Source organism: Cicer arietinum, unplaced genomic scaffold (assembly GCF_000331145.2).
Source record: "Cicer arietinum cultivar CDC Frontier isolate Library 1 unplaced genomic scaffold, Cicar.CDCFrontier_v2.0 Ca_scaffold_2307_v2.0, whole genome shotgun sequence".
Classification (NCBI taxonomy): domain Eukaryota; kingdom Viridiplantae; phylum Streptophyta; class Magnoliopsida; order Fabales; family Fabaceae; genus Cicer; species Cicer arietinum.
In genome coordinates this window covers 8,114-20,319 of record NW_027335956.1, presented here as the reverse complement: position 1 = coordinate 20,319, position 12,206 = coordinate 8,114, and the positions used below count along the sequence as shown (strand labels likewise).

The window sequence follows — 12,206 nt, the reverse complement described above, 5'->3', positions numbered from 1 at the left end:
CCTCATCTTCATCTTTTTGAGCCGCTCCACGGTGGTACGGAACACATTCTAATTCCCACTGAAGCTAGTACGCAATGAAGACCAATCCGCGAGCTAAACTAGAACATAAAATAGCAGACAAGCTTGCGTCTCCGTCTTGGCTAGAATCCTTCCACTCTTTCTCCTACAAGCCACTCATGCATGCAGTCTAGCTCTACTTATTCTTTCTACGAGATATCTTGTTCTTGGAGCAGCTGAGGAAGGAAATTTACATTGCGAAGAAGTAGCTCTATGCTCTGGGGAAGGCTAATATGATGACAAGATGGCCATACTATATATTTGGTATTCGTGGGAATCAGATTCATTTTTAGCGGAGATCCTTTCGTATCGGGTGAAATCAGAGCTTGAGCGTCTGGACTCTGGGCGTTCGAGCTACAGTTTTTTAATAAGGGCCTTAAATTTTAATAAAAGGATATTTGACTTACTTATCTTTTTAGCCCGACGAAGAAGTTATATAGATACTGGGAAAGCACTCACCCATACTACTACTACCATACGTCATTTTCCCATTGGCTACATTCCGATCACTAAGGAGACCAGGGGAGGTTGTCTTTTTTTTTAAGAACCTTCTTACTTTTTAGCTACCCTTGCCTGAAAGCGCAAGAGACCAAGGAAAGAAAGGAAGGAATATCAAATGTAGTGCTAGCTTCCCCTGAAGCGCCCATGCTTACTACTTAAATATAACAAGAACAACACGACTTGGAATCCCCATTTCAGGAAAAGGTTGTACTAGCACCTCCTATTAAGTTAAGTAAGGCAAGAGCCCATTGCCAGCTCTCCTCCGGGCGGGCCTCCCCCCAAAGACTAATTTTCTAAGCCTTCGTTCTGAGTTTTCTTCTCTTATGCGGTAAGTTCGTCTCATTAGGGAATCGTTGTCTATCATTTAGATATTTGTGCATCCCCGAGCCTGATAGTGATTCCTGAGGACCTTCGGAACAGAGTCAATCAAATGAATAGCTGTCATAATAGAATCACGGTTGACTAAAGGAACAAGATGATCTTTCTTTCCCATGCTCTTCCAGACCTATCCATAACGAGGGGTCCCTGAGTGGCATCTTCATTCGATAGGTTTCTTTAAAAAGGGCACATTATGAGACTAAGATAGCCTGACTGTTCTTATGAGCGGACTCACTTTAAAGGCTTCCATGTATCAATCAGTCCCTCCCTCCCGTCTCGGTAGCTCGGTGGTAGAGCGGTTGACGGTTCACGTCGTGATCCGTTGATGAGCGTTGGTTCAAATCCGAGATTTTTAACTATACATATATTAATAAGTAAGTTCTTCGCTTTCTGAATGAATGTCAGATCGGAACTAAAAGGAGAATGTGGTCATAGGATTTGGTCTCAAATAGATAGATTTGAAATGGCTATCAAAGGTATGTAATGGGGCTAGAAGCAATAGGAATAAGACTTGTTGCGAAGAATACTAGTTAATTGGAATGCCCAAGTTGGCATCTTCTGCCGGGATCTCTCCTAATGGCTGTATTAGATTTCGAGTACCTATTGATGGAAGAATTTCAGGGCATTCCACTTACAGCGACGAAGGGAAGATTAGTTATGAATCACTTACACCATCTTGGCTTTAAATGCAAATTCTTTCGATTAAATGCTCGAATCTTAGTCTCAAACCTGACGATAAGACTTTACAATTTATTGCCTTTATGTTATGTATCCCGGTGCTGTAATGGGCTCCCTCTTAGGATGATTCTAAGAAACCACAACTGCTGTTACTTAACTAGTAGGCTAGAAGCCCTTTCTGCCTGTCTGTGCGAATCTAATAGCCAAACAACCCATAGAAAGGTTCATGCAACGCGAAATGAATATAAACCCTTCCCGCTCTAACAATGTGTGAGCAGCCATGGCTCTCTCTTTGACGGTTACTTCTTGAGATAACTAAAAAAAGGCGTAAAGCCAGCCCTCCATTAGCATAGGAGAACCTGATTCCAGCCATACTCTTAGAATAGAAAGTAACTTCTATCTTTAGACTTGTTAGGAGTAGACAGGCTTTAGGCATAGGCAACCTAGCTTACTCGTTTTGATAGTTTCCGCTATGACTATGTTATGTATGTAATTACGGTCTTTGTTGGATATTGTTTAACCTAACCGTAGACTTTCTATTTTATTTTTCAACCCATTCATAGGACCACCGCCTACCGCATTCTTGCCCCGGCCTTTTATTTCGCCCGACACAATGGATTCGTCATGGGGAACCCTAGCTTGAGGCTTGCTTGTCTCAATCAATTTGATTGCTTTAACTAGTCATGCTATGGAGAATTCCCATTGAGAGCCAACTGCTTCATGCGCGGGGATTCTGATTGTGTGTGGTCATATTTCCTATTCATTGAGTAAAGGGCCGCGGTAGATTAGACCCGCAAGGCTTTCATCGGAGCACATCGCTTTCGCTCCTTAGTTTCTCAGTGGAAGAGGACCTTTCTCGATCAACTATCTTACTTGAATGAAGAAAGAAGTCAACTTTCTATACCAAATTATCTGAATAGCCGAATAAAGGAATTTTTTGCTTGATAGCCACTCCCCTGAAAAACTGCAAAGAAGACGATTCGCTACTTCCGAATCGCTGCATCCAGCTCCTCCAGTCTCCTCGATTGGCCCCCTTCGCCGTTGTGATCCCCTTAGTTAACTTTTTTATTGTATATTGAGTAGAGTGCCTGTCTGTGATTCGGGTTTGGATATTCTCCCGTCTTCCCTGCCGAGCAATCCCTCTCTCTTTACCTGCTACTGTGCTAAGGCTTCCCTTCTAACAGCAAATAGGCCAGACCAAGCGCTCGAAAGCAAGTAAAGAATTAGCTCAGGTGAACAGAAAGAAGATAGAATAAAAAGAAGAAGAGGATATAGAAAAGGAAAGGTATCCCCCATTGAAGAAGCTGGTAGTTTTTCGGGTGGATTGCTTTTCATAGCTATCTTTCATACCCTTGCGATTCTACTTTTCGGAAAGAATGTGTTGGTATAGAATCTAGCAGCAATCCTTCTTGCTAGGCTAGTCTTAACTGAAGAAGTCATTTCTAGACTCAGCAGTTCAGCCCGCAACTCACTAACTACAGCTTCTATCTCCTCTAGGTCCCATTAGACTGATCCTTAGTCCTTCTCCCCCGCAACCAGGCCTAAATTAAGGCTTTCCTTATGAGATGGGATGCTCACTAATCGACTGCTTCTCTCGAGATGCGAAGAATAGCTTAAATAAAGACTCTCTTTGGTCCTTTCGAAGCAGATATTCGTACGTCCATTGGGTTACTTGAGGGTAGCACTGGTTTCGGCTTGACAGCTTTGCTTCCTCCTATAGCAAAGTCTGACTCTTGGATCGGATCAACGGTTTTTTCGTAAAAGGGTCTTTCATATTCAAATTACAGATATTAAAAAATCTATCCAATTCAAATTGTTGTACCAAGCTTCCCTTCTTTATAAGTAAGAATAAGTAAGAAATAACTTTACTTGTTCAAGTCAGTCTAGCCAACTCCCCTCACTCTATCGAGTAAGTAATCCATTCCCTTCGAATCTAAGGCTCAATGATGGATCCGGGCGCTTTCCAGAGGCGAAGACTGAAACTTATATCACCTGGCTCCGGGTGGACCATACTCCACCTTACGTCCAGTGGGTAGCTCCGCTCAGACTTCTACTTAAAAAAAAAGGTGGTTGGACCTATGCCTACTATGTCTGTGAGGAAGTTGGGCTTCTACATCTTGATTAACCGGGTGACTCGTGGGATGAAATAATAGTTCATTCTGGATAGCATGGCCTGGGCTGGTGATCTGGGATCTATTCTAAGTCTCCCTATGGGAGAAGATGATGAAAGGATCAAAAAAAAGCATCTATTGACAAGTCGGAGTCGGTCTTACTGCCTTAGCGCATCTGTCTTTGCTCACTCCATGTGTGTGGGGTAGGCATCCTCCGCACATGCGGGTGATGCGACGTGGCTTACAGTAGACTAGACGATAGACTAGAGATCATTCGGAAAGGATCTCCCTCGAAAATGGGGGGTCGATCCTCCCGGTGAACTGACCGTACCCCAAACCGACCGCATGACTGATTGATGTGATGGTCTTCAGTCTACCCTCTCCCTTGTCAACTCTGAACGAATGCTTAGTTAGCCGTGAATGAGAACTCTTGTTGGCTGGTAGCTCCATGTAAGGTTAGCTCGAAAGCGAGTTCGGAAGAAAGCTGTGATTACCTGGGGTTAGGTTGACCTTCTTTCTGCGGTACGGCTATTAGTCTTATTAGAGTCAACCCGGATCAGGCATCACCCTTGACTCTCCCATCCTTGGTATAGCTCTCCTCTCCCATCTGCTCTCGGGGATAGACTATTGATCTGACTCTCATGGTCAATCAGTTTCAAGCTTGAAGGCAAGTGCCGCCTTCATCAAGTCTTATTGCACTAGCATCAACTATGGCTGTTCCCACCACCAATACTGCTTATTCCGCTAAAACTGAAAAGAGACAGGACATCTTATGCGAGACGGAAAAGTCATAAAGTCAAGTGCTAACGTGCAGCTCCCATTCCTCCACCAAATCGCTAGTATAAGTAAACAAATCCGAATTGGTGGATTCGGCAGCTCCGTGAGGCATCATGCCATTCCCGATGGAGAGCCCCCCATCGGCACTGAATAGTGCTCGCAAAAGACATCCTATTGCCCAGGCAAGTCCCCCCGCGAGGCCAAATTTAAATAAAGCAAAGGAGAGGACTCGACTACCAAGAGATAACCCTATTTTAAATAGTAGAGACTGAAAGAAAGCACAAAAACTAAGATCACGAACGAAAAGATAAACTTCTTTCGCAATTCATGCTTTTCTGTTTTTATGACCAGATATTTTTTCTTGATTTCCATTTCAAATTGTTCTCTGGACTTTTTATCAATATGAGGTGATCGTAACACAGTATATAAGACTCGTGATTCAGGCAATCCAATCTTCCGTGTGTAAGGCGGAAGCCCCCCAAAATTGTTTTCCAAAAATGGGTGATCAAAAGATCGAATCACTATGCGTATCTTGGTGGTCATTACTTTCAAATTTCTTTTTGGCTGACTCCTCTTCCTGTTCTATTGATCAGAAGCATCCAGCAGCGCCACGCCAGTAGAAAGAGTTAAGCTACTAAGCTAAGTGTTGTGGAACTCGGTAGAAGCTATTTGCCGCTTCCGCCTCTCTAGGCTTCACAATGGCTCCCCCCCTATATAGATAGAGAGTCTTCTCCCCTCAACTATAATTAATATAAGAAATCCGAAAGGAATTTTCAATTCTGAAGGATTACCCTTTTGTTTGAGCAGGGGGCTTCGAGTCCTGTGTTGACAAAGATCAGATAGGATCCTGCTGTGATCCTCGATCTCTTCCTTAATATTGATCAACGTTCTATCGATAATTCCATTATAGATCGAGTCAAGGGAGAATGCTTCTTTAAAAATAAACTAATCAATATAAAACTAATTCCATTAATTAGGAGGCCTAATATAATCTAATCCCCAAATCCATCTCTCATTAGCTAAAGCTACCTACCTAGTTTTGCTGAAGCTCTGCCAGTATAGCACGGTGCTCTTTTTTAGTTTTTTTATCTATATTCGCTGAACACTTCCAATACCTCACCACACCGATTTCACAGCTCGATAAGAGCAGCTCGACTTTCTTCGCAGCTTTCGAGCCTTCCTTATCTTGCTTGCTCTTCTTTAAAGAAATTGCTTGAGCGGCTTGGCTTTCAAAGAAAATCTTACCGCAACGGCAGGAGTCTTTCTTAGTGCAATACGTTCAACAACCCTTAAAGCGTGCGGGCGGCCCTAGCATACAGAAAAGAAAGAAGTCGTCCTATTCGAAAACTTAATTTCAGTCCTAGTAGGTGCGATATTGAAGGCCTTCACGGGCTTACTTAGTGCTTGTGCTAAGGAGTTCAGGGCTAAGGGCTGGAGCGTAGGAAGCATTGGCTATCAGAACCCTCGGAGGGAACTAACTCCTTTCTTGCAAAGCTGCTTCATGAGAAAGAAGTTGTCTGTGTATTGGATCCGCTCTTCTGTTAGCATAAACATGAATTAGATTCTATTCGTCTTATTTATTCTTAAGAGAACCCCCCACCCGAACCATTCTTAAGACCACCAAGCTCTCTCGAATGAGTTCTATTTTTTCTGCTTTCGAGATACACAGGGGGCTAAATCTCCTCCTAACTAATAAGTGAAACTTTGTGCCTAGATCGTCCTGAAGACGGATGCGACGGGAAGAAGTGGCATTTGGAAGTGTTGCTGACTTAACATTTAGGTTTCGGCATAACAAAGCTTGCACTGTCTTTTCGCACTTAGGCGCACAGCGTTCCATTGGTAATGATTCAACTACGGTGCCACAAATTCGCAAACTGATCCTAAGTAATCGTTGTTGTTCATTAGATTCCGGAGGAACGACTTCGTTAGGATTGGGGAATTGCTGCGATTCTTCCTGAATAGCCTGGATTCTCCCGTCGAGAGTCACTTTGAAAGTATTACCTAAACTCTTCCGACTGAATATGATGAAGCCTATAAAACAACGAGCTACTATCATTTCTTCATTATAGATTGATATCTTATTCGAACTTAATGCACAAATAGATGGAATAGCAGCAAATAGCATCTTTCTAGCTTGCATATTCCTGGAACTAAATCTCATAGGTTCTATCTATCTTTCAGCAACTAAACGGGAAGTGGTTTAGGAAAGGACTTTAGAATCAATCGGATGCGCTCGCCCAGCGATAAAGGCCCCGACCCTGCCCTGCCAACCAAGTAAAAATAAAAAAGAAAGAAGAGAACGAAAGGAGAAAAGAGAACTTCGTATTTTGGTAATTCTCTAGGAGTCATGTTTAACCTTGAATGCTATTAATCAATTCTACAGCAATAGTCCCTCGGACTCGGAAAGTTCTAACGAAAATGGCTAACCCAATAGCGGATTCCGCAGCTGCCACCGTTGAAACCAATGAAGCAAATGATTGACCCATCATATCATCCGAAGAAACGGAAAATACCAAAAAGTTCGAATTCACAGCTAATAACATTGATTCAATTGGCATTGACATAATAGGAATATTTCGTCTATTAAGGAGGATTCCCCGAATACCTAAAATAGAGATGATCATAGAAAATGTCAAATATTTGATAGGATCCGTTTCGGAAACGTGGAATGTCAGAGTAATTCAAAGGATAATTTGATAAGAACAACAAGAGGGATATTTCAGCTTTCCATGTAACCCCTTATTTCGTGCCAGATGGAGCTTTTTGGATTACCGATACAGTCCTGTACCCGTTTTAGGTGCTGTAATCGGGATGCGTTCGAGGGGTAGTGGTTCATATCGGCAAAGTAGGCATTTATGCCTCTCGCAATATCCCCCTCGTCTTTTATTTGGAGCGGCAGGTGCCCATCGTTATATAAGGACAGAGCCTTTGCCACAATAAGGGGAATTTTTCTGTCGCAGAGAGCGAAATGACGCTCAGAAAACCGCCACTCCTTGGACGCAAGCATATCTTGCCATTGCTGGCGTTCCGCACTGTCCACAGCCGCCCAAAGGTCATTTTGGGAGACCTCCCCTTCGACCACCGAAGAGGAAGAAGGGACTTCCACGGGTGGATTCCCGGGAACCTGTGGTAGCGTCCCTGGATCTAACTGTATCGGTTCTTCTGTGCTCTCTAACTGTATAGGTTCTTCTGTGCCCCACTGTAAAAAGGGCTTTACAGCGTTTAAGAGTTCATCTAATGGCATTTGCTTTGGTTTATTTCTTTTTGAACTGCTCCCCCCAACAAGAGGAAAGACTTGTTTGTTGTAAATAGCTGGTTGGGTTTACCAATCAAGAAAGCAAATAGGACTCTTGGGAACAAGAGGATGTGTGAGACTTTATTTATTTTCCGAACCAGGTACGTGGTCCTTCCCTGAAATGTATTAACACGGTTTCACTTTGATGCGTGAAAACAGCCAGGTATAAATCCACTCAAAGTTTTTATCCTTCTCGAGCTTCGATTTCATACCTTAAAGGAGATTCGAGAAAAGATAGAATAGGAAGACGTGTTTCCAGAACAAACAAGATACGGGTTGAGAGGGGGAAGTTAGCAAAGTTAGACAAGATTGGAATGGGCATAGGAACATGTATTGATGTACCAGATCGGCTAATGCTCCCAGGTTGATGCGAAGTATTCCACCAGTTGACTGAAGACTTAATTATTGGTATATCGATCGGTCCAGCACGGATTGAAATAGGAGCCGGTTCGACAGGAAGCTTTTGAAAACGCAGTGCACCCAGGTAAATCAGAAACGAGATGAATACAGAGGTTAAACGAGCATCCCACACCCAAAAGGTGCCCCACATAGGTCTTCCCCGAAACCCCCCAGTAACTAAGGTAAACAACGTAAAAAAAGCACCCATTTCTGTACCGGTTCCGCAAGAGCGAAGAAAAAGGGGATGTTTTGTTAATAGGAATAAGAAAGTGTTTATAGCCGTAGCGATATAAACAAGAATACTCATCCGAGCCGCAGGAACGTGTACATAAAGAATACGAGAATTTCCACCTTGTTGAAGATCTAATGGTGCTACCCGAAGACTTAAATGAATAGCCATCGCTGAAAAGAACAACCGAGATCCAATGGAAATTTCCGCATAGCTTCTGGTCTTTGACATCAAAAAAGAAGGTTGTAATAACGAAAGGGACATCTGATAATTTTGTCCTAGCTAGTGGAACAAGAAAAAGAGCTGTATGATAAGAGTCCTTATCCTACCCACCCAATTTATTTAGTTTATTTTATGGGAGTAGCAAGAACAGCTCAATTTAAAAGGTTAGCCGCGTACCAAAGAGCTCGATCAGCTATTCTATTTTTCAGTCCGGTTGACGCCACCCGATAGGAAGAAAAGAGCAGAAAGGTTTTTCGAAGGCTTCAAGCCCTGTTTCAGCTGAGAGCATTGATTCCCCTGGCACCTCTCTTCCACAGCTTGGCACGTTTAAAGAAGGTGCCTACACTAAAGTGTACAAAGTGGCATAAAGTTATTCTTTTCGGGTTCGGTCAGGAGGGACAAAAGAGAGATGCTTTCTATCAGTCAAAAGCTGATACCGCCCCCCCTCATGCTCCCACGGTCCGCTTACCGAGGAATAGAAAGGGAGAATAATAGATAGATATCTAAGCGTAGAAAGATTAGCTAACGAATGCTCCTATCCTAAGGGAATGAGTGCTTTTAGAAACTAGGATTCCGCTTGGCCGCTCTGAACTCTTGGTTTCAGCTCTTAACAAGAATTGCCATAGTTGAATGTGAACAACTCGATTGGTTAAGTCATTTACCCGGTTATAAGGAAGACTAGCTAGAAATCCTTCTCACTTCATTTCTCGATATGAAGAATAGCCGCTTAGTTTCGGTTTCGTAGTCAAGGGATGAGACTTTACTTCTTCCCCCGCTTAGGCACCTTAAGCGCTAGTTCTGCTTATAAGATAATATCGCTTTGTAATTCAATTCTTCCTATTCTCCTGCTACAAATGCCAAAACAAACACTAATTAAGTCTAATGCGCTGCGCCCGATTGAGCGAGTTACAGTCAGTTCAGTCTAGCTTAAGGCCCTATTGAGAAGGGGAGGGTAGGAGTCTTCTTCAGCCTTTGTGGGAGCCTAATAGTATAGGGTAGTCGGAATGTGTTGGCAAGAATAGTTGAGAATCAGCTGTTATAGGCTGCAAGAAATAATCTCTTAGGAATCTCTGTCTCTATGTCATCAAACGGTTTGATCAATAGAATTATAAGAGCAGGGGGCATCCATAGTAGGAAGAGGACAAGGAAGTGATTGATCGGAGTTTGCCGGGCCAGGAGTTGAAGAAGGAGCTAGCATTTCTTCAGTGATCAATCTCGTTCCAACAATTGTTCTTACTCGTTTAGGTCAACTCGTCAATCCGTATCTAATAGCCGCCGAAAGCCAAAGCTTCACTCTAGGTCGAAATCACTGCCTTTCGATCAATCCTTTAGATTCTCAACATGACATTAGACTTTTTCCTTAGAGAAGCGGGTGAAAGGCGGTTTTTCTACTACTTGGAAGAGAAGCTGGGTAGCTCCGTAATCTGTCAAGGAGGTGGCTTTCGCCTATAAGGACAGTTGGAGTTGATGGTCCTAGTTCTGTTACAGTAAGAGCTGTTGCTGGAATAACAGGTGTTGATGGAATAGAAGCTCTTCCTGCTCTCGTATCCGATGAAGAATAGGCCCAAGGGACATCCATGGACAACCGCCACCCACGTGGTTTAGCTAATTCAATAGCCTTCGGAGAAAAGCGACAAGTACCACTGGACAAGCAAATCACTTTTGGAATAACCTTTAAGGATCGGATCCTCTGACGGTGAAATGCCGGAATGATGTGAGGATATCCCGAGCGAGTCAGCTAAACTAAACAGAGACGGAAATCTAAGTACTATTCTGGCCAGCGTATGCTTGTTGAATTTAAGGCATACCGCACACTGCTTCAAATAGAAAGATATTGGTTTAATCCCCAAGCCTCGCCAGAAGACGTTCCACATAAGCATTATTTCATCTTGTTCCTTGAGCAATTGAGGAAGCGAAGCGGGCTGCTTGTCTTGCCTCGAGCCCATAAGAGAAGTACTGCTCTGGACTAGGATGGTGCTGTTCTGCTTAAAACTAGGCTAGGAAATGGGCCTAACTCCATTCGCTGATGAACCCTTAACCTCGGGCGGTATGCTTGGTGACGCGTGCCGTCTACTCTGCTTGAGTGCATACACTAGGGTAGGGCTATCAAAGTGAGCAGTTTCCCCTGTTCACTATGGCTGAAGTCAGTTTGCAAGACAAAGTCTAGTTTTTACTTTGAGTTCCTATTTTACGAACATATAAGAAGCATTCCACAGTCGTAGGTTCTTCTCTTTCTCTGGCAAAAAAAAGAAAAAGCTTATTATAATCCGATCTTTCAACCGCACTTCATGGCAAAGCGGTCTTCTTTCAAAGAATCTCCGTCCCTAGTCCCCACGTCTGGGGAACTTCTGAACTTCATGTTCACATCTTTGTCTCCCTCTTTCAAGTGAGTTCAGTTAGCCCTTAGGGTCAGAAGAGAGCTCATCTTTACTTCCTTTCCAAAGCTACTGATTCTCTTATAGCCTTCGTTCCCCGAGGGAAAGAATCAATTCTAATTCTAAAATTATATAAATAAATAGATATGAGCTGATCGTCCCCCCCCAGAAAAGGCATTAGTTCGTATAATGATCAGTAACATGAGTAGGCAATACCATTACTATTTCGATTTCCAAGCGATGCCCACTACAGCTGGGAATCCCCGCATCAAACTCCTGCCGAAGATTGATGAAACACAAGACGATCTGGGACATCGAAACTGTTCGTAATAGGCCGAAGAATGGTGCATTAGATCCGGTAGCTACCGAGCGTAGAGTTAGCTTTTGGCAGCTCATGAACCGACCGAAGGAGGGGTTGACTCTGCTGCCGGGCTTTGAGGAATGGGAGCGGCTTTGGAATCCGCGTAAGTAGAAGTGGGTCACCCCATATAAGTAATATGGGCAAGTACGCGAGATGTAACCAATATCTTTATATTTTTCAACGAAGTCCTTCTTTCAGCAAAATCGAAGCCCCTTAGTGCAATCGATTTCAGTATGCCGGTTTAATTTTAAGAGAAAGAGGGAAGAAATCCTTACAATCTCAGAACCAAGGAGAGAAGGTGGCGAAGGATCCGGATTCACTTTTTTCATACCCGGCTCAAAGCGTAAAGGGCTTTTCCTGATTAAGGAAGAAGCCTAGAAGGCAGAACTCTGAACTAAGCCCAAAGGCTAGATCCCATTTCAGTAGTTCAAGTAGAGATTTTAGGCTAGCCAGCTTTCAGTGCAAAGGAAAGATGTATTGATAATCTATAGCATATTATAAAAGACGGAGCTACCAAGCAAAGAAGTGAAAGGCCTATCATTTATAACAATAGTTGTCCTAACCTGTCACAGAGTTTGAACAGGTCTAAGAGCTAATCATTCTACCCGTTAGAATATTTATAGCAGTAATAAGTAAGACCAGTACTAGGATTGGCTTAAGAAGTCCAAATCTCTGACTAGCTCCCCCCGTAAATGGCATATCCCTAGGTAGACAACAAGTTCTGGGTATAGTGATACAATCTATTGGGTCTAGTCATACTAAAAAAAAGGGTAGGTGTAAAGGTACTTTTATTACCCGGTGAATTGATTGCAGTCCCTCTGGC

General features: G+C 43.2%; 1 protein-coding gene across 1 annotated transcript; it reads right to left on the bottom strand.

Moving 5' to 3' along the window:
- Window positions 1-7: 7 nt before the first annotated feature.
- Window positions 8-7,646, bottom strand: LOC113785063 (ATP synthase protein MI25-like). The gene is made up of 3 exons (XM_027331405.2): window positions 6,859-7,646; window positions 6,736-6,760; window positions 8-6,658 (listed from the first exon to the last, which is right to left on the bottom strand). The coding sequence occupies exons 1-3, from the start codon at window positions 7,124-7,126 to the stop codon at window positions 6,076-6,078; spliced, it is 876 nt and encodes a 291-aa protein (XP_027187206.1). The 5' UTR covers window positions 7,127-7,646; the 3' UTR covers window positions 8-6,075.
- Between the last annotated feature and the right edge of the window lie 4,560 nt (window positions 7,647-12,206).

Coding starts and splice junctions, on each gene's coding strand:
- LOC113785063 (XM_027331405.2), bottom strand. CDS start 7,126: ATGATCATCTCTATTTTAGGTATTCGGGGAATCCTCCTTAATAGACGA. Junction 6,761..6,858: donor ATTGATTAATAGCATTCAAG/GTTAAACATGAC, acceptor TTGGCAGGGCAG/GGTCGGGGCCTTTATCGCTG. Junction 6,659..6,735: donor GGGCCTTTATCGCTGGGCGA/GCGCATCCGATT, acceptor AGAACCTATGAG/ATTTAGTTCCAGGAATATGC.